The 22715-nt window shown below is 34.9% G+C and overlaps 1 protein-coding gene across 1 annotated transcript; it reads right to left on the bottom strand.

Annotated features, from left to right (window-relative positions):
- Positions 1-1159: 1159 nt before the first annotated feature.
- LOC127874950 (heme-binding protein 2-like) lies at positions 1160-4463 on the bottom strand. Its single transcript, XM_052419655.1, has 4 exons — positions 4287-4463; positions 3282-3411; positions 2425-2590; positions 1160-1380 (listed from the first exon to the last, which is right to left on the bottom strand). The coding sequence occupies exons 1-4, from the start codon at positions 4446-4448 to the stop codon at positions 1212-1214; spliced, it is 627 nt and encodes a 208-aa protein (XP_052275615.1). The 5' UTR covers positions 4449-4463; the 3' UTR covers positions 1160-1211.
- Positions 4464-22715: the final 18252 nt, after the last annotated feature.

Raw genomic sequence — 22715 nt, 5'->3', positions numbered from 1 at the left:
TATGTCTAGGTACTGCGTTCACGCTCAGGCTACCCCTCTCTTGACTGCCTATGTAGCTTATCCATCTGTGTAGGCTCTAACCCATGCTTCCCAGGGATACATTTCTTCAAGCTTGGCCAGTGTGAGGGCTTTTCTGCTCGGTTACTGTGATTGTTCCTTGCAGTGAGATGTTGGAGTGTGGTACAATTGGTATTGTCGTGAACGTTTCCTCTGGGGTGGGGGAAGGCGGTATCTTCTCATTCTCCTTTCTCTGATCACTCTGCTATGCATCAGATCCTCTGAGATCCTGGCCTTTGTGATCTGCTTAATGGCTTTGAATTCTCTTCTTTATTGTAATGGGGGAATTTCCATGAACAGTTTGATCATTCTAATAGTCATTTACCAGGTATCTTCTTATTCAATGATGATTCTCCAAGACTGGTTCCGTCCAGAGTCTGCTCGTGGGACTGAGAAGCAGTAATCCAAGAAGAATTGACCTTATGACTTAGTTTTGGAGGAATATGACCTAGACTCAAACTCAGCCTAGATATTGCAAAGATAAACATTCTGACCAAATTTCATCACAATTTATTAAAAACTATTGGCCTCTAGTGGTAGCACGTTTTTTGACCGGGTGAGCTAGTTTTTGGACTCACATGACCAGGATTCCAACTCGGGCTAGATATAGTCAAGAAAAACTTCCTCGTAGATTTAACTGATTAGATAAAAAATGAGGCTTCTGGAATGGTAAGGAGCTTTAAATGAGAATTCGGGTGATAACAATATTTCATCATGTGCACTTAGAGACTTAAACAGTGAATGCTTGCGGTGAATATTATATAGATTTGACAAAGGCTCTGGCGGTAAAGGCATGGTAAAATATTTTTTAACAATTGGTAAGAGGTTCAAGTGCAACTTTGGGAAAGGTTTTTTATTAATAAAATCAGGGTACATAATACTTAGCACAAGATCTTGAATATAACCAATAACGTGGGTAATTAAAAACATTCACAATTGATGCTCTACAGTTTATTAACTCCATATCACACATTAATTAAATTGCATTAAATCATCACAGGATACAAGAAGAGTCTGTACAAACAATATCTATTCAAGAATAATAAAAAAAATAGATAAATAAATATTCAAACAGCAAAAAAAAAAAGAATCATAAAGAGACATATTGCGGACATCATTCAGTATTCAGTTGTATCTGCAAACACTTCAAAAGCCTATTTGGCCATGAAGATGACCTCATTGTGCCTGTTGAAGGGCGCGTCATAGCTGGCAGTCCACCATTTTTCCGTGACAAACTCCAGTCCATCCTTGGTCAAGGCTTCTTCCAGCTTCACAGCCTCGTCCTTCCACACAGGATAGTCCCTCGCATAGCCAGCAACCCGCCTGTGAGAGAAATAGGGGCTCAAATAAGAACAATTAATGCAGGCATGTTGTGGGACATGGAAATAATGCACAGAGTATAGAGTGTGCTTCCTTAAACAGCCTTTGTAGTATTTATACAGTAACAGGGCTTCCCCTGGCTGAAAATTTTCTGTAGCCAAATTTACCTTTTTATTATTTTGTATATTTTATTGTTTATAATGTTGACAACCTTGTAGTCAATTTTTTTTTAGCCAAGTTTCCTTATTTGAAGCATTAAAAAACTTAAAACTAAGGGATTGCTTACTCAATTTATATTCATTGCCTGAGCGTTTTAAAGCAGTAAGTTAAGGTGTTTAGTGCTCTTTGATGCCTTCCCTTATCAAGAGTTATGTAACACAATCTCGGCCCACTGTATTGAAACACAGATTTGAGTCCGACAATAAGATATATCTCATTAATTGATTTGAGAACAAGTACAATTATGGTGACATGATGAAAATGCGATAACTATGTTTAAACCGCCTCGAAAGCAAAACGCCAATTTGAATATTTGTGATAATCGACCTTCTTCTCCCATCCTAACGGCTTAGTGGTGTCCCATTATTTCTGTGTTTATAGTCAACCTTTAAGACTCTGACTTCGTTGTTAACAAAGTCATTCAGTTGTGCAATGCTCTGTCTAACAACATCTGTTTAAATAATCTGGCAAGTTGCTTATTTATCTCAGTATTGATTTATCACAGAAACTAAAATTAATCAAACGCAATATAAGCTTCTTATGTCGTAATTATGTCTTCATGCAACCATTATTCAAACTAAATCGACTTTTGCAAACGCAGTTGTCATGAAACTCTACAAATCAGCAAAACAATGCAAATTTATTATATTGATATACGCAAGTAAGTATATTAAATAAGACCTTAATATCAAGATAGCCAATATCTAACTAACTGATTTAAAATGCCCAGGCAACAAATTTAAATTGAGTTTGCATACCGTACATGGAGTTTTAGGGGTATTTACAAAATCTTCAAGCTAAGCTAGGCACTTTTTAGTTTTACCATACCTCGCATAAACTCTTAACGTGGGGATAGACTGCAGGAACACCTCTGGATTGGTTGGTTTCGGGGCTGGTTTTTGAGCCGGGGCCACAAAGAAGTTCATTCTGAAATTGGATTCCTGCCCTGGGATGATTCTTGTCACCACTGGGAATGTCATGGCAACCTTCTGCACTAAAATTGATAAACAAATCAGCCATAAAGCCTAAAAATTTAACAGACAAATTCATGTAAAGCATTTAAAAAAACTTGTCAAAAACATGGCACTGGTATTGCTTTATAATTGTCTATGTAGACTTCATCAGTGCTCCCCCTAATTAACAATCTGCATGCTTTGTCAATTTTAAACTATCCAAAAATAGAACATAACCTGTCCATTAACATAAGCCATTAGAATTCTTTATAATATGAAAGTATATATAACAGTAACTTTAAAGTTAATGCTTAAACATGAACAAATCTGTTAGATGAACTATAAATCACTGAAGGTCACATTATCTTAAATATTCAGCAACATAAAATAATAAAACAATGCGTCAGTTTTCACTGTGATAATGTTAAAGCATGACGAAAAGGGACATCATTTACATATTTGTATACACAAAAGCGCTCATCGAAATTTAAACAGTTGTCTCTTTGTGAAGTGACCATATAAAATGATTTTAATGTGGGATAACAAACAAATATTCTTTATGTATTTCAGATTGCTTAACAATTTGTTCTAGAACATAACAGTGAGGTAAATATTTGTTTAGGTAGAGATCTATATAAACAGAAGTAAAAAAAATGGCGCTAGATCTTTGCAAATGTCCTTAAAAGTAACAGTGATGTCATGGACAGGCAAATTTCACCATGAAAACCTTACTTTTATCATTCTGTCCGCTGATGTATTGGGAGAGTTTCATGAAGTTTTTAGACCAGGCCTCCTTGTACTCCATGTTGAGCTGATCGGTGGAGACCCAGTCTGTGGCAACGTAGTCTCGAATCTCGTAGTCCTGAATTAATTAAAACCAGGGAAGGTTAACGAAGGATACTTTCAAAAGAAGCATAAATGTAAAACTCAAACATTTATATATACCTTAGGTTAGTTCATCATGGATGTGATTTTAGAAACATTTCACCGACTTACTTTGTTCAACAAAAGTCTTCTTTATTTAACTGATCAATTTAAGATTAGAGCTATTTGTGAAGTAATCTTGATACCTTAAAGAAGGAAAATTGTTCAAAAGTGGAGAAATCGCACCCCCTTTTATTTTCTATTAATTCTATTTCTGAAAAGTGAAGTTCCTTGTGCATCTTAATTATGTCTGGGTTTTTTTTCCAGTAAATAACGCATATTTGTCCACTTTTTGAAGTATAACATTCAGTCAAGTCAGAGCCCTGACCTTGAGAAATGTACATGCAAGAAAGATTCGAATTAAGAAAAAACAAACTTCACACGCATTTTTAAACATTTCATTATGAACATTGAATATGATTTATGTTTCTGACAATTTTAACTTGCATGTGTTAATAGTATCGACTTCAAAATCATTACATCCAGTCATTCCAGTGTTAGTAAATTTAACAGTATTTTAAGGTATGTTTTGTCGGTTAGAAGAGGAACCCATTATCTAAAAGCTCTATACTATTTCAAGACAAGCACAATTCATATGATTATTACTGAAGTAAGGAGTGTATGCCTGATAAAAGTTGAACGAGTGTTAAAATTATTAAACTCAGTCATTTTTACAGTGATATTATTTTTTAATTATTCGCATTTTTATAAAAAATGTATCATGTATACCAGATTGCACCTAATTTATACACAATAGACAGAAGCCAACATGATTTTTACAATACATTTTATATTAATCCACAATTGGACAACCTTCGTTGACTTGACAACAGTGAACTCTGGGCAATCCATGCCATTACAGAATGCAGGTTTCTGTGAAGCCAGACCTGGGATGGAGTTTTGAAGTTCAGATCTCGGCACGTGATTGGCAGTGCCAAATGTTATGAACATGAAAACCAAGGCTGCCTTGTCCATCTTTATGTTCTTTAAATGCTGAAAAAAGTATAGTGTTAACTAAGTATTAGATAAGGCCAGGGTAGTGACCCTGTAATGGGTATGAGGTGTTCATATTTAAGGACATTTAAGGACTTAAAGCCACACACCTTATAATGAAATACATGGCATAGTAATTTTAAGTATAAATCAGAAACATATTGTATCTATGACAATGAGAATATATCTGGTGGTTACAAGGTAGAAATCCGTCTTTTTTTTTGCTTTAAAACTTAAAAATAATCGCGTTTGTCGAAATGGACGTATACGTCTAGATATCCTACTTTCGGTTTTAAAATTTAAAAATAATAATAAATTACTTGCTAACTAGGCTATAGATTTAATGATAGTTTTGCACACTTTCAAATTGCATCTTAAGGTATTGATTAACATGTATTTCATTTCAAGATGAGTGGCTTTAAAGGGACCTTTTCACGCTTGGCAAATTGCCAAATTTGAAAAAATAAATTGTTTTAGTTTTGCAAATAGTCGTTGTAGTTATGATATTTGTGAGATAACGGTAATACTTAACATTAACCATGCTCTAAAATATCCATTATATGCATATTTTGACGATTTAAAAAACTGAAAATTATTAGCGTTACAAACCCGAAACGATTAAATAATTTGGAGAATTCTGTTGTTATTGTTATATTTGGTTACACATCATGGATTGCTAATATAAAGTATCAAATACACATCTTTTCGTATCAGCAAGTTTGGCCGAGTGGTTAGAGCGCTTGAATTTTACTCCAAGGTTCAGTTGTTCAAGCCCAGTACAGGGTTACTTTTTTCTATGTTTAATTGTATTCTTGTTTTTTACTGGAGCTATTTAGTTCCAATATTTACATTTATCAATTTCAAGCATTTAATGACAAACTTCAATACATGCCAAAATCAGTGAAAAGGTCCCTTTAAAGTATGAATATGATAGCTTCATTCTTGAACATGAAGATTAAATATTGCGAAGTCATAATGTAAAAATTAATAGCAGTGTATAAAACACTTTTGTCTGACATTCTGACCTCCGATTGCTCTTCTTTTGTTTTCAATAATTTCTAACAAAAATTATTATTAACAACTGAGATTCAAACTTTTACACACAACACGGTAGGTTTAAAAGTTTTATTGTTTTGAAATAGTCTTAATAAGTAGACAAATCCGTCTTACTTGTCCGTTGATAAATTAATGCAGGGGTCGTTTTGCAGAATGAATGTGAAGTTTGAAATGTTTGCGATACAAACAAAACGTTATTGAATAATTGATGAGATGTAGTGAATACGGTCACTTACATTAGCCTTGATGTTGAATTTTCCTTTTAAGCGACGCCGGTTAGACTTTTATAAGAAGGACTTTGGTTCAATCCCCTGTTTGATCTCAGGATTTCTTACTTTAATGGCGACGAGGATGAGTAGCATTTAAATGTACATTGATTAACTAACGCAATGCAATTAACATTTTGAAGTTACGTGCACCCCGGCTTCAAAGGACTGTTAAGCGTTGTTGTTGTTCCTTAATAGGTATCTAGTTACTTCGGAATCGCTAGTAAGAATGAAAAACGAAATTTTTATTGATGTTTCTTAATTTAATAAGTTTAATAAACTGCTTTCTTAAATAAAACTTTCCTTAGACGGTAGAGGTGGCAATGTTGGTGACGTAAATTACTAAACATAACATTAAATTCTGATAAAACAAATACGACGTTAACTCGACAAGTTTTCAAATACTAATGCAATTTGATAAAATTGTAACTTATAACCAATTCTATTTTCGCAAACAATCAGAGTTGAATATTGGTTAACAAAACATCAAAATAAGCCGTCCAATGTCTCAACATTATTATTAGTAGTAGTAGTTTATTATAGTCTCACCAGCATAATTGCATACAGTCACAGATAAACCAATACATTAAAACATAAAACACAATCATTGCTGCCACTCAATTTTGAGTTACAAGAGACTAGTCAATCCATACATCACAGACATATTATTTAAAACTTACTGAAAGGGGAGCTAACTCGGACGCTCATTGTATCCTTTGTAAATAAGCACTTTAAAGTTATCCTCCTTTCTCTCACAAGTTATATCAACACATAAAACATACCAATAACACCATTATATATCAACCAAAATATTTACACATAAAACCTAGATTGTTTTTGCTAATCTGATAATTAAATACTGCAATAAAATTTCTAGAATAAAACACTGAATCTGTTTGTAAGAATATTGAAATGGTCCCCGTTTGGGATTATGGTGTGGACAATGGTTGTATTATCCATAAATTTCGTGTATTATTGTCCATATGTCACTATGTCAATCAACACTGCTCGCGATATAATATTGTCGTTTAGCAACAAATTAGATGTATCGGGTAGTTTTATATATTACTCCATCAGTTGAACATAAAATATAGACCAGCAGTACTTAAAGCCCCTTTGCCATATTTGAGTATTTGGGGAAATAATTTAAATTTGTTACTCTTTAAAATTCAAATTTAAAGTAACGATTTAATTGTCCAATTATTTCAAAGTTTTAGTAAAATAGATGTAAGTTTGCATAAAATTGTGTTTTTTAGCTTTAAATTGATTATTTCTACTTTAACGACCGACCGTAATTTTACCGACATAATCGTTATTTTTATTTCAAAAAAATTATTGTAACATATGGATAAGGATCCGTTGAAAATAGTTTGATGTTAAATATTAATTATATTCTCTTAAAGCGCAAAAAAACACTATCCTACCGTATTATATCCGATAATGCATGCCAAACACGGTGTTAAAATGATAGGAAGTTTAACTTACCCGAGTCAGTGAATCCAGTTATCTGTTATGAAACTTGTTTGTCAAGACAAAATAAACTTCAACATTGTCGCATGACCCCCACGTGATCAGTCTATTCCATGATCGGTTAAACGGTAAAATTAAACAATCAATGAAATTAATTCTAATTATTACATGAAGTTTGACCAATACAATCGCAAGTTTGTTCTTTTATATTGTTTGAATGGCATACACGTTTTTATTCTTCTAAAGTAGGCACTCAAATGGTTTATATTCACGTTTTTCATTTACAAAATATCCACAAATATCCATCCCTAAAACCCGAAATGAACTCAACTAGGCCGGAAGTCTACACCCAACTCGTTACGCAACACAACTTTCTAAAATAACGCCACGCGTTTCAAGCCAGTTTTCCTAACTACGATAAACTTGATAACTGCCGCATCTGCCGCATCCGCGCCGAGAGAGACTCGTATAATTTGTGCAAGAGGTTTGAAATGTGTGTTATTATAGTCAAAACCACACATTAGTGTAAGTAGATACATATAATACTACGGGAGTTCACATCATATGTGTCCTCACATGGCTTATTATGCGTTTATTTCTCCACGATCGAAATATATAGTATGTTAATATGTAGCACGCAGTTTTCTTTCGAAACATTCAAATCACACTTTCATAACTGCGTCATGCGAAATGGGGTATTATGGCGTTACAGCCAGCGTAGCTCAAGCCCAGTCTGTGCATTTGCGTAGTCTGGTCAGAGGCGATAATGTCCGCTATACAATCAATGAAAGTTTTATGGTCTCATTATGTATCTTCTGACCAGACTAAGACATGCGCAGGCTAGGTGGGCTATAGCTATGATTGGCGCATATGGCATAAAACCCATTTTCACATGACGCGGGTCTTTTTAAATCTCATTGCGGGTTGTAAATGGTATATTTTAGCGCAATTCATTTCGATATAAAATTGAATTCAAAAAAGCAAATACAGCAAACTTGGAAATAAGAGTAGTCTATTCAGGCGTTTAGGTAATTAAACGATTTTCCTCATTAGTGTTTATCGATAGTCAGTTATGTCTTCCCCTTACGATTAAGTAACCGAGTACAGAACCTGACATTCTGCGAGGTGGATTTTAACGCGTAATTGTAACTGGGCCACAATTTGTGTCTATGTGTCGTTTGAACATGCAGAGACTAGTCCGGAATTCCGTACATTGAATAGGGTTAAATCCTTTACGATGTGCACAGACACAGTGACGCAGCCAAATTTAGGGGATTTCTCTCAAATCAGCCTATTTAATATTCGAATGTATTAATTCGTGCCTGTTATGTAGAGGTCAGTTAAGTTGAAAAGCTGGGTAAAACAGCTATGCTGAAAAAGCGCGTGAGTGTTCTATACCGATGTTAAGGTCAGAGACTGGTTGACACCGTGTGAACTACTAGGGTAACAAGTGGTGCATAAACAACAAAGTACGGGTCAACAGCGCTGTCTTTATGACTACCTAATTTGTGAGTAAAAAGTACTGTTCGCATATTCCCACAATATGCATTTAATATGATGGCGATTGTAAATTTTATTTTATTTTAACTGGTTCTCATTATACCATTTTCATAATATTTTTAATGCTTTCAGAACATCTAAAAAAGAGACATGCTGTTGTTATTTTGTTTAAGTTATTTTAACAACATAAATATGATTATAAACAGTGCTCACACATTTCGACCTGTGTGTTAAGACACACGCGCGCATTTCAATAAGCGAGCGGGGTGACAGCGATTTATTTATGAGTAATGACGCACTTCCGTTGCTTGAGAAAATGGCGAGTGGCTTACCTTGTCAATATCTATATACGTAGTCGAACAATCTTTTTTTTTAAAAGACATTTTGTCGGAAGATTTTTATTGATTTAGTATGTGTATGCATGATACTGAACAAGGGGTAACTAAAATTGCGTCACAACGGATAGTCGATCATTGAGTCATTGCCATCGAGCGCCTGTGGTTTAAATGTGGATTTTAGTCCGTAAAATATACAAGTCAGGCTTCTAATATGATAAATACTTCCAACTGGTAATCTTATTTAACAAAGAAAACTTAATTACAATTTAATTGGTCACAATCAGGCCTGAAAAGGCTTTAGTCAAAGTTTGTTTCATACAGGGAGGTAAACAATGTTCTCTATGTTATTAAAATCAGGCAATTATTTATTGTTTATAAAACAGACACCAAAATGCTAAAATCAATGTTTCTTGCATATTTTGGCATAGAAAAAGGTGAGTTTCTTGTCAAAATGTGTTTTTGCCCTAAAATATGCAAGTCAATATTTTGTATATGCTAAACTGTTCAATTGTTCATCTTGTTAAAAAGTATAGCTTTCTTACAATGCTAAATTGATTACTAACAGACATGCAAATGCTAAAAGGAATGTGTCTTGCCTTCTTTGGGTTAGTCTTTTTTGTGTGTTAAAATGTGGATTTTGGGCGGTAAAATATTCAAGTCACTATTCTCATGTGCTTAATTTTCAAACTGGTCATCGTATTCAACAAATATAGCTTACTTTTAATATTATTGTCTATAAACAGGCACTTAAATGCTCAAAGCAATCTATCTTGTATACTTTCGGTAAGAAAATAGTGATTTTTTTGTTAACGTAGGGATTTAATGCCGTTTAAAATGAAATTCAATATTCTTATGTGCTTAATTTTCTAACTGGTCATCTTATACAACAAATATAGCTAACTTATGTAATTGTTATCAGACAGTCCCTTTTATTCTAAAAGCAATGTGTCTCGCAGACTTGTTGTCATAAAATATATTTTTTGGTTAAAATGAGCTTTTTTCTCTGTAAAATATGCAAGTCAGTGATCTTTATGTGCTTATTTTTTCCAACTAGTCATCTTATTCAACAAACATAGCTTGCTTAGTATGTTATTGTTTTTGAACAGGCAAGCAAAGTCTAGAAGCAACGTTTCTTGCATACTTTGAGGTAGAAAGCAGTAATATTATAATTATAATGTAGATTATAGGCCTTAAAATGTAGAAGGAAGTCTACATTATTATGTGCTTGATTTTCCAATTGTTAATCTCTTGTAACAAATATAGCTTACTTATAAGGTTATTTTTTACAAACAGGCATGCCAAAGAGTTTTTTGGCTTACTTTGGGTTAGAAAATATCAAGTTATTTTCTTGTTCAAATGTGGATTCATGACCGTAAAATATGCAAGTCACTGGTCATATATGTACTAGATTTACTTAATGTTCATCTTTTCACCAATTATAGTTAAATTAAGATGTCATTATTTACAAAAAGGCACTTAAATTCTAAAAGCAATGTTTGTTGCATACTTGGTAAAAAAGAGTTATTTTATTGTTAAAATGTGCGTTTATGGCAGTAAAATATGTAAGTCAATGACATATGCACATGTATGTGCTAAATTTTTTAACAGTTCATCTTGTTGAACAAATATAGCTTTCTTATTATATTATTGTTTCCAAACATGCATGCAAATTCTAAAATCAATGTTCCTTGCATACTTAAGGTTATAAAATAGTTATTATTGATAAAATGGGGATTCAAGGCGGTAAAATATGTGAAGATTCTTATGAATATGTGCTTAATATACCAACTGTTAATATTGTTTAGGAAATATAGCTTACTTATATGTTATTGTTTACAAACAGGCATGCAAAATACTAAAAGAAATCACTTTTGAATTCTTTTCGTTAGAAAATACGAAGTTATTTTCTTGCTTAAATTTGGATTTACCGCCGATAAATTGCACGTTGACATTCTTATGTCCTAAATTTTCCAACTGTTTATCTTGTTCAACAAATAAAGCTGACTCCTTATGTTATTGTTTACAAACAGGTATGTGAAAGACTAAAGGCAATATCCCGTGCATACTTTGGGTTAAAAATATCCCAGTTGTCTTTACGATTCTTGTTTGCCTTGAAGGATTTCTCTTAAAGACGGTCAGGTTAGGTGGTAGATTCCAGGACATTGAATTGTTTATATATAGTACTTTGTACCCCTAATATGTGATAACTATAATTCCATGATATGATGAATTATGTGCTTATTGTGTTGTATTGTCTGGAGTAGAAAAGGAGGAGGAAGTAAAACTGTTTTTGTTTCGTCTATTTTGTCTAGTTCCAGTTCCCAGTGCGCAGACTCTACTGTCCCCCTTCAAGAGCACCCAGAACAGGTCGTCAAAGCTGAACCCGATTGACCCGTACACCGACCCTTCAACCGCGGAAATAATGAAACAAGCGATCCCACTTCACCCACTTGCTGCCCGTGACAACAGGTTTTCCATTTTTGTATTGCTGTTTACATCAACTGGGTTGAAGTTGCAGGATTACAGAGTAGGCATAATTCACTATATGCTATAAGTAAAATACTGACTTAGGATGGGAGCATTATTAGAGAATATATCCAATTATTGTATCCGAGGCTAAGCATGAGGGTGTGGATGTTGCTGGAGCATGAGGGTGTGGTATGTGGGTGGAGTATGAGGTCAGGAAATGTGGGTAGAGCTTGAGGGTTGTTTATGTGGGTGGAGCATGAGGGTGGGTGATGTGGGTGGTACATGAGGGTGGATTATGTGGGTTGAACATGAGGGTGGATTAAGTGGGGTGTGTCGGTGGAACGTGAGGGTGGGTTTTGTGGTTGGAGCATGATGGTGGGTTATGTGGGTGGACCATAAGGGTGAGGAATTTGGGTAAAGCATGAGGTTGGGGGTTGTGGGTTGACCATGAGGGTTAGTTATGTGGATGGACCATGAGAGTGAGGTATGCGGATGGACATATGGGTGGGTTATGTGGGTGGAGTATGAGGGTAGTGTATGTGGGTGGTGCATGAGGGTGAGTTATGTGGACTGAGCATGAGGGTAGTGCATACGGGTTAGGTATTTGGGTTGGGCATGAAGGTGGATTATGTGGGTGGAGTATGAGGGTGGGGTATGCGGATGGATCATGAGGGTGGGTTATGTGGGTGGATATGAGGGTAGTGTATGTGGGTGGAGCATATGGTGAGTTATGTGGGCTGAGCATGAGGGTTGTGCATACGCGTTAGGTATGTGGGTTGGGCATGAGGGTGGATTATGTTGGTGGAGCATGAGGGCAGTGTATGCAGGTTAGGTATGTGGTAGGGACATGAGGGTGGATGATGTGGGTGGAGTATATGGGTGGGGCATATTGGCTGAGCATGAGAGTGCGGTATGGGGTTGGAACATAAGGGTGGAGCATGCGGGTAGTATATGTGGGTGTAGCATGATGGTGTAGTATGTGGGTGGAGCATGAGGGTGAGTTATGTGGGTTGAGCATGAGGGTAGTGTATGTGGGTGTAGCATAAAAATGAGTTATGTAGCGTAGTTCAGATGTAATTATAACAGCCAATGGCAAAATGAATTTAAATTTAGAATGAAAACAAATCCATACAAGGCGATGTTTTATTGCCTTATACGCAGTCATGCACACAAAGCGTCCTTTGTCAAATTTATGCGTACCAATACGCTAAGTTTAAGCTTGAGAAGAAAATGAGTGTGTATTATGATTATTACATCTTTTTGAATGCTTGTCAAGTATCGACATATTAAAATGCGTTTAATGTAGATATTGGTCAGAGTAAATACCTCTCGAACACAAGGTTAAATGATAATAAAATGAATATTTAGACAGGAGCCCGCTTGATGCGTTGTGTCGGGCCTGATAAGAATGTATTTCCTGCGCTTGCTGTGCCGAAACGATACTATAACACATTTGTTTAAGACTGATTGTATCATGATGTTCAAAAAGATATTCAGTCATTAAGCACGGCAAGCATGCCATTTGGAATAGAGGAACTCTGTTGGAATTCCCTGTTGGTTGTGGGGCAACAATTAATTTTATGATATCTTCAGGCTTTATCCAAATCTTATTCTGTTTTGTTGGCCAGTTGAACCGATCAATACATTTCCCACTGTTGGTAATGACGTTTACATCAATGGTAGATATTGTCATTATCATCAATTTCACAAGCCTAACGTATGTTATGTTTCTTCGTGCTGAGCTACAATGATCTGACCAACAGTAATGGACCTATCTAACCGACTCTTTTCTAATTCCACATGTGTCTTTTTTTTTATTTCGCCCAGGTTGGTTATCTCAACATTAATGAGTTTTTCTCCTGCTTCTATTTTGAAATCATCAGAATGATCAGTATGGGTTTGCTTTTCCAAAATTGTTTTTCCCAAGTACAGTGTGATGTGACATTAAAATATCCTCCTTTAAAATAGTCAGTACAACTTGTATTGCGCAACCATACAGTGGTACCATATTCTGTCCCAAGTATAGCATGTAGTTTCATGGGACCTTTCGCACGTTCCTTTGGACAACTATATCTTTATTGGTCTCAACATCCCCTTCTGTCATTAGTTCGTAATTAATTGCACTGACATGGGTTGAAGCATGGCACACCAGACAGAAATAATGTGTTTCTCGGATCAGAACTATTTCTTGTTTCACTGCATTATCTGTATTGAGCTTTGTGATTACCAATTTTTTATAGTCTGAGCCTTTGGCATGACCACATTCAAAGTAGTGCCATGATGTGGTCAAATCTAACGGCTTTTAAATCTTCTCACTAAATCGAATATCGTTATGTTAAGATCATAAGATGAAGATGAATCTGTCAAAAAGTGTGAGTGGCTTACATTTTTAAAAAAATGCGCTTTACTATTTTGAAAATTATTTCAATGCCCATTGTTGATTCTGCTATTTTGTTATTGTGTTAATGACCATAGTTGAGATCTTGCTCAATTTCTCTGAAACCTACAATTAACTACAGTGTTCAAGCCGGTTTTCCAATAAACATGCTGGATTTCTTCTAGAGTTGTGCGGGTATAGTTTTCATTTTTCCATTTTCCATTGAAGTCCATTTTCATCAGGGTTGATACACGTACTGATCTGTCTCCACTGTGCATGACCTTCAAACTCTTGTGTCGATTGCTCCATCCACTCAATGACTTCCATTGTCTCCTTAACTCTGTATCTGTTTTACCTTTCCATTTTTTCGCTTTAAATCTTTATTTAATAATGATATCATTGTTTGCTGGGATATTGTCCAGTTTTTCTTTGAAAACCGTAATTACTCTAGGTTTTTGGGAACCTAAAATAATTATTTGTATGATAACCCGATTGCTTATAAGAATTAGTTTTTTTGTAATGAGATGCCACTTCAATTCAGTTATAAAAAACAACTTGCCATATTTCCTATTTTGGGGATATGATAGATATTGAATAAAACGTATATGTATCAAATGGCCGACTTCAAAATAATGGTACAAGTTGTCATTCATATGTTTGCAATGCACTATGATGGTTCTTAAATAGTTTCATAAGGCCTTTTTCCATAGTCATGTGCTATCCAAGACACATTATCCACCAGTGTTTTCAACGGGAACATATCAGATCCTATATGTATACATATGTACATAATATTTGTTCCACTTTGATAGCAAGCGTATTTGCATATATCCGAACATTTATAATAAAGTTAATGTAGTTTGAGTATCAGCGACGCTTTTTGTCTAGATTTTTTTGAGAATGCGTGTATCTGGTAAGCAGATGTGGCGGTATCTCAGTAATAAATTTTTTAAACATTATGAATGCAATTAATTGTCAATCTTTCAATGTAGTTAACTGTTGAGCATATGTGGAAGTATCTCAGTAACAAAGCTGTGACCATTATGGATGCAATTAAATGTCTATTTAAATGTTGTTTACTGTTGAACAGATGTGACGGTATGTCATAAAATTATCGTTGAAATAAATGAATGCAATGAGTGTATATTTTAATGTCATGCTGTCGCCACGCTTCAAACAAAGTTGTTGCCCAAGCTGTTGATGTAATGATGCAACTTCCTTTGTTCAGAACAGAACAGAACAACTCTTTATTTACACCCAAGTATACAAGGTATACAATAAGGGCAACATGAAACAACGAGTTCTAACAATATAGTCCGGTTCAAGTTGGGATCAGTTATATCATCCATAATGTGAACAGCGAATAGTAGTGTTAGGTATTGTTACTATAATACAAGATACAAAGGGGAACTATTAAATGGAGAGTTCAAACACATTCAATGTTTACAAGTTCGTTTAGAGGGGGGGCTGACATATCTTTATATGTATATATGCAAAAGTTATACATCGAGATCATAAATCATTTGAGTAATGTGTACACAATACGTAATAAACAATAAATCTATACAAAACAATGCACTTACAATACACATTTTATATATTGTCAGGAAGGCCTATTAACAAAATAACATTAGCTGTGATTATCTATTAACACCAATATTTCTAAATAGCGTTCATTGTATTTACATTTGCTCTACTTACTTTGTTCATTTTTATCCGATGATGACAAAATATACAGTTTGATTCTAGGAAAAAGGATTATTTAAATAAAGACGCCAAAACAGAAATATGAAAAGGTAGTATAGTCGCATGTAGCCCGTTCCGGGAGCAATTTATTTTTCGTTCGCGGTTTAGGCTGACGAGTACAAAAATGAGCGTTTGAATGGGAACGCGGGGTGGCATTGTTTTCCAGATAGATACGACACAAATAACAGATACCAAATAGATATTACACATCAATTCACCCCTAACCCTAACCCTACCCCTTACCCTAACACCTAACCCTTCATGGGCGGAGTTACCACCGCACTTTCAATTGTGCAAATTCTCTTTGGGTTTGAATCTATTTGGAATACAATGTTCTCGGGGAACGCGTGTCAGCAATTATCGGATTTTAAGGTAGCGCACCCGTAATGGGCACCTTTCCAAATATAATCTAATGTATTATTTTCTTAATCAGCATCATTTCACTGAACTATATGCACATTTTAAGGTAGGCTTTCCATGCTTAAAAAAAAATATACTGGTTTTTTCAAAACCAGCCCCACGCTCGGATTTGTCCAGTTTATTTGCACCCCTGGGGTATATGAAAGTTCCATAATTCATCCAGATTTCCAAAAACGAGCATGCAGTTGGTGTGTACAGATGCAGTAAATGTGTTTAAAGTTTAAACAAGATGAAATAAGTATTCTTTTACAGACATTTATTTTTTATAACTTGTTATCTAGGGAAGAGCGCCATGCAAGGTAAGTGGTTTCAGCCAAGTAGAAATTGGGTTGGTTGAAAACAAAGTGTCATAAAATTCAAAATAGTATCATTTAAGAAATATTTTGAACTTAGTTTTTATAGATACAATATATACAGCACAAATACCAAGAAATAGACAGATTTACTGTTTACTTTTTGAAATAAAAATAAAAATGCAACATGCATGATTCGTATGTTCAGCAGTAAATCACCCAATTTAGCCATAACGTTGTTTTAATTTAAAAATGGAAGAATGTGCATGAAAATTGCAACATATTTAACAATAAACATAGCTTACATTTGTATATGCTATATTAAATCAAATAACGTTATAAAAAAAAATAAAACGCGTCACAAAAAGTATGCGATGTCTGCAGGATTCGAACCTGCGCGGGAAGATCCCAAAAGAGTTCTTGTCCACCGCCTTAACCATTCGGCCACGACAACTTCACATAAGTGAGAGCTTAAATAAGATAACCATAAGTAAACAGGTAAGAAGGCTCTTCGATCTTTGAAGAAATCGCGAAATCGTAATTTTCAGATGATATTTGGATCAAACTCAATATTTATTGTGAAAAAACTGTATTATAAAGGAATTACGTAAACATATATCAAAGTTCGAAGTTTGAAAAAAATTAAATTCATCTCTCGGAAATAACCGATCATTGAAGATCGTCAGTGATCGTAAAATAAATCGCGTGAAATCATTACCGGTGCGCTACCTTAAGCTGAGGGATTGAACTTACCGTTTTAGCGCCAGGTTAGCAGGAAGTTTTTTTTTAATATAAAAAGCTTAGCATGTTATTTGAAGTGCTGTATCATTTTAAATTATGGTATTTAACTGCTTTGTGTTAAGCTGAATATTAACAGCCCTTGGAAATGTTGAAGTTGACATTTTTGTTTTATGTTAAATCACAAACATTGTATTAAATAAAGAACTAAACGCGAAAGAATCCGTTACTGGAAAAACAATATGGAACAGCAACATACATATAATTCATTGAGGATGGTTGTCATTTGTAAACTTGGGAAGATCAGGAGGCATTGGGTTGGAAAGATACTGGAAATTTCACACCCAAGAGAATATATGAGAATTTAGGATCTGTTTACAAAGTTTATTTAGAAAAAAGATGCTTATGAGATAACTAAAGGGTGGGGTGGAAAAAAGAGAGAAAGAAAATAATGTGACAAGAACACATTTATGATAGTAATTGGATGAAATTGTAGTGGAGTGGTGTGACATTACTGTTGTTTTAAACTTTGGAGGATTATATTTATTAATTTGCACACTTCTTACAAGTGTGGTGTTGACGTTGTAGATAGAATTGTTTTAATAGTAAGGCTTGAAGTTGGTGTGTTGAATACACTTAAATACTGCTCTATTTGTGTTTGGAAGTAGGGGCAAAATAGAAGGTAATGTTCTTCGCTTCCAACCTGGTCATTTGTATATTTTGTGCATTTTCTTTCAAAGGCTGCTTCGCCCGCGCTGAGGCAAAAGTGTAAGGTATTTTTCCAGTTCAATGTTCTCTTGAATGTTCGATATCTTCTGGTTTTATTTGAGGTATTGAGACTGTTTTGTCAAATAGCTTTATATTGTTCTATTAAAATGTTTTTTTTAAATGTTGTTATTTATTTTTATTTTAGTGTGCAATTGGTCTTTGTTGTGCCATACATCTATGCAACCTGTTATTGAGAATTTCTTTTATTTTATTTATCCATTTGAAGTTGTTGTCAGGAAGATTCATCATATAGTTATATATCTGTGCTGCAAACTTATTTTGTTTCCCGTTAATTATTCTAGTCCAGAAAAATATCATTATTGCTCGAATAGTAATTGATATTGGGTACCGTGTAAGAAAGATATAGGCATTGAAGCTTTAGCATGTGTGATTTTCCTGAAAACTTTATTGTGGATTCTTTCAAGTATACCAATGTTAACGTATCCAAATATTTCAGATCCGTAGGTTAGAATTGGAAGCACAGTGTGGTCACACAAGAGCTTTATAACGAGGTCGATCATTGACTGGTAATCCTGGATTATCATTTTATCAAGAAATCATAACGACCAATGTGATTTTCTGTACATCGAACGCCCATAGTGTCCTATTATAAAATGGCTAACTCTCTTTTTTAAAGGTCATTTCCTTTCCAATATTGCCATAGAAAAATCCTCCAGACATAATAATAGTTCATCTAAAGCCAGGCAGGCAGCCAGGCAGGCAGGTACGTAAGTACGTACGAAGGCAGGTAGGTAGATACGTATGTAAGTAGCTTCGTAGGTACGCAGGCGGGCAGGTAGGTACGTACGTACGTACGTAGGCAGGCATGTAGGTAAGCAGTCAGGCAGGAAGGCGGGTAGGTGGTTAGGTTTGTAGGCGGGTAGGTGGTTAGGCGGATGGGAAGGTGGGTGGGTAAGCAGGAAGGAAGGTAGGTCGGTCGGTTTTCAATATTTTAGGCCAAAGTTGTTATTGTCTTTTAATAGAGCAAATCCTTAGGTAGGAAATATACCAACGTTGAGGAATTGTTTCATTGTATGACATTGAAATTGGACTGATGGCTGTCAGAAAACTGAATTTGTTTCACTTGCAAACCCTGTTTTTCAATGTTTTGTTAATTCTTATGTACACGACTTACTTTTTTGCTTTTTTTAGGAAAAAACATACCTTCTTATACCGTCCATACACCGTTCCAACTCCCTTGCGATGCGTTTATCACGGTGGGCATTCAAATAGGACACCTGAAGCAAATTTGCTACGAGGAAGCTAACGGCACAAGCTTTTCTAAACATTAAGCGAAACTTTAGCAAGGGTGAGTTAATTTCACTCAGAATAGCATTATTTAAACATAGAACATGATTTTATTTTTGATCTTATTAAACAATTATATAGAGGATATTTGTTCATGTCAGTGTAAGATCGTTTGTTATTTCACGAGTGATCATAGAAAAAATTATTTTTCTATGATCTCGAGTGAAAGAGCAAACGATCTTACTCTGGCATGAACACATTTTCTTTTTCTTTTATGCCCCATTTTCAAGCAAATAATTCACAGCTGTTTCCCTTTCGCTGAAAAGTAACTCTTTCTCCCGTGGCGTGCCTCAATACATTTCAATAAACAAAATGACGTCATTTTTCGACGAAATGACGTCACTATTCCAGCGAAATTCTCCAGTTAAACTCGTTTACGATGTCGATTAACAGTGAAAAAAAGCATAAAATAAAAAAAAAATTGGTTGGATTCGGTGGAATACCGATTTTTATTCACTCGTGATCATACAAATCTTGATATGATAATCTAAAAATAGAAAAAGTAGTTTCGAAGATTTGTTATTTTCATCGGTGAAAATAACAATTTGTTTATTTTCACTGCTGTTATTTCACTACACAAATGTTATATTTTATCATTAGGTATAAAAGAAACAATGTTTTCCATCTTAAGTTTATAGATTTTGCACTAGCATTACTCAAAATCAAGAACATTGGAAAACATATATTTGATTCAAGAAATTAAGCAAAAAATATTGAAACAGAATGAAATAATGTGGTTAAAAAATTAGCTCGAAAGAAGGAGTTTTCAAGAAATGGAAACCTTGCAAATTTTCGTTACAGATTTGTCTTTGCTGTCCGCACAGGCTACTCAGGGACAACACTCCGCATACACTGGATTTTCGTTATGAAGACATTCCGTTTTAACAAAATTCGTTAAAAGTGGAAAGAGTCCTCCCTGATAAGCCTTTGCGGGCTGCACAGGCTACTCTAGGGACACTAAACGAAAATGCATTTAGCCCAGTTTTCCCAGAACACGGCTCATTTCTTGTTGGTTCAGTCTTATATGTCTATGGTTTTACCTTCAAATATCAATTTAAGTCCGCTAGACTTGCTGGTGCACGTTATGTTTGTGGTCAAAGATGAACATATGCGAAATATTTGTTCATATCGATTGAAAATAATGTTATCTTCGTCGATATCTATTTAAAATTGCTGTCTGCTGCCGATTCCGTATAAAGCTAGTATCTATCGCTATTCATAAACTGCATAGATGTTTACTAATGTGTATGTATGCATATTATAAATAAAATTAAAGGCATTTAGTATTATATATAAGTGCATAAATTTGTTTGATAGGCAAGTAATCTGCCGCATGTTTTATATTGAATATATTTGAGCTTCGTCCTGGGAAAATGGGGCTTACTCCAAAGCGTAAAGTGTCGTCCCAGATTAGCCTGTTCAGTACGCAGAAGGAATTTCCGCTTCAATGGTATTTTTGTTAAAAGAAAGTCTCTTTTTAGCAAAAATCTAGTCTAGGCGAAAAGTGTCGTCCCAGATACGCCTGTGCGGATTGCACAGGCTAATCTCGGACGAAACTTTGCGCACATACTTTGAGCCGCGTTTTCCGAGATCTAGGCTCATTTTCAGAGTGATGAACCTGGGCCCATTATTCACAAAACCTTTATAGTTTAAACAAATAAATGAACACTCCTCAGACAAAAGGAAGTTTTCGCAAATAATTTTTCAGCGCAAAAAACTGTAAAAGTGCCCAATTAAGTTTATTAAACAAATGGTCATGTTAAGTAGGTCTAGCTCAGTTAGCATAGCGCTGGGCTACAAATCCGCGGGTTCAATCCGCCCGGCCATATAATTGTGTGGGCATTGGTCATGAACTCCTCTAATCGGCCGCCCCTCCCCCCCCCCTCCCTCCCCCCCACACACATACACTTTCCTTAGCTCGGATCAAAAGTAGCGATATTGTCAGTTACTGGCAAAAGAATGCATACTAAGTAGTTGTGAACCAGCTATTCCACAAGTGTTAGTTAATTAATTGACGGTCGTTATATGACTGAAATACTGGTGACAAAGGTATGCAATTACAACTAAACACAAATAAACAACATTTTATTGAGCAAACTAACCCTTTAACATAATTTATCTGAGAAGTTTAACTGAGGACACTATCCCTGTAATGTTATTTTACCGTGAGAAAATGTCCTTATAAAGTAATTACGGAAACTGGCCATTTTACGTTATTTTGAAACTGCCCCTATATTTTAATTTTAACAATAATTTCTTCTTTAACTTAACTGATGAAACTGCTCGTTTAACTTATCTTATCTAAGGAAAAGGTCCCTTTAATTTACCTAAGGATACTAAAGTTAATTCAAAGTATTTACAGTATTTAAACAACACAACAGACTATCATCACGTTGCATGCAAACGTTGTATGGTGTAAATGTGTTTTACAATGCTTCACAAAGATGTGAAAAAAGCTCCGTATACGCATACGATGCTTACCAACGTAAATAAAAGAATAAAATTTAAATTTAAGATTACTTATTTAACCTTGCAATATTTGAAACGTCAAACGATGTAATCACGGAACAATTAAAGCTTAACAATGAAAGCAAAGCATTTGATGTTTAACCCAGGTCTGGCGCACATATTTTGAATGCAATTCAATTTAGTCGCATCTATACCAAAAATTACATTAACACATGACAGCCTGATAGCGAGATTAGACCAGTGTCACGACCAGGATTGCAGTCACGGGTGTGGTTAATCTATACTTTTCACTTTAAACGTGTTCAGTCTAGCGAAGAGACGCTGCATGACTGCGTTATAAAACTTGATTCTATCATCTGGGAACGCGCACAGATAACTTTTGGATACCAATTGTTGTTGTCCTTGCATTTCGTTTGATGTCATTTTTTGAAGCTGTTGCCTTCTGCGAAACATAAGACATTTACATGCCGATGTTTCATTTGTTTCGTATTAAGTGATGTATTTACGATTTTTTTTCAATACTATCCCATCACAAATAGACAAATCTCCCTTGAGAGGAAACACATTCATTTTGATTTAAAATATGTACAAACACATATATGAATGATCATGCTGATCTTAATAATTATATGAATAGTATGTATGTATACACACTTTAATAATATACTCTCACACAACTATTAAGCTAATTACACATTTCGGTACCAGAAATAATGGTTTAAACATAGGCAAACAGTTAAACGAACACTAAAATTGTACATGCAGCACGTGGTTTTCATTAATTAAATGCATTTTTTAATGACTAATAGTCTGTTACAATTTTGTCCAACAATTATTTCGCGACGCATATTGCTGTAATAGACGGACTGCGGGCGCTTTACTCCATCCGCCTTTATGGCCAGTATGGCACATTGTCCGTCTTCGTCGGTCAAAAGCACGGTGTTAGGACTGTAACTACAAACGAGAACTTGCCCGAGTTCAGTTACGTGCACACCCGTTGGGTTTCTTATATAATATTTATTGTCGATTAC

Source organism: Dreissena polymorpha, chromosome 3 (assembly GCF_020536995.1).
Source record: "Dreissena polymorpha isolate Duluth1 chromosome 3, UMN_Dpol_1.0, whole genome shotgun sequence".
Lineage (NCBI taxonomy): Eukaryota > Metazoa > Mollusca > Bivalvia > Myida > Dreissenidae > Dreissena > Dreissena polymorpha.
Note: the sequence above shows the minus strand (reverse complement) of the source record. Positions and strands in the feature narration are given on the sequence as shown.

Coding starts and splice junctions, on each gene's coding strand:
- LOC127874950 (XM_052419655.1), bottom strand. CDS start 4,448: ATGGACAAGGCAGCCTTGGTTTTCATGTTCATAACATTTGGCACTGCC. Junction 3,412..4,286: donor CTGTTGTCAAGTCAACGAAG/GTTGTCCAATTG, acceptor TAATTAATTCAG/GACTACGAGATTCGAGACTA. Junction 2,591..3,281: donor CAGCGGACAGAATGATAAAA/GTAAGGTTTTCA, acceptor TATCAATTTTAG/TGCAGAAGGTTGCCATGACA.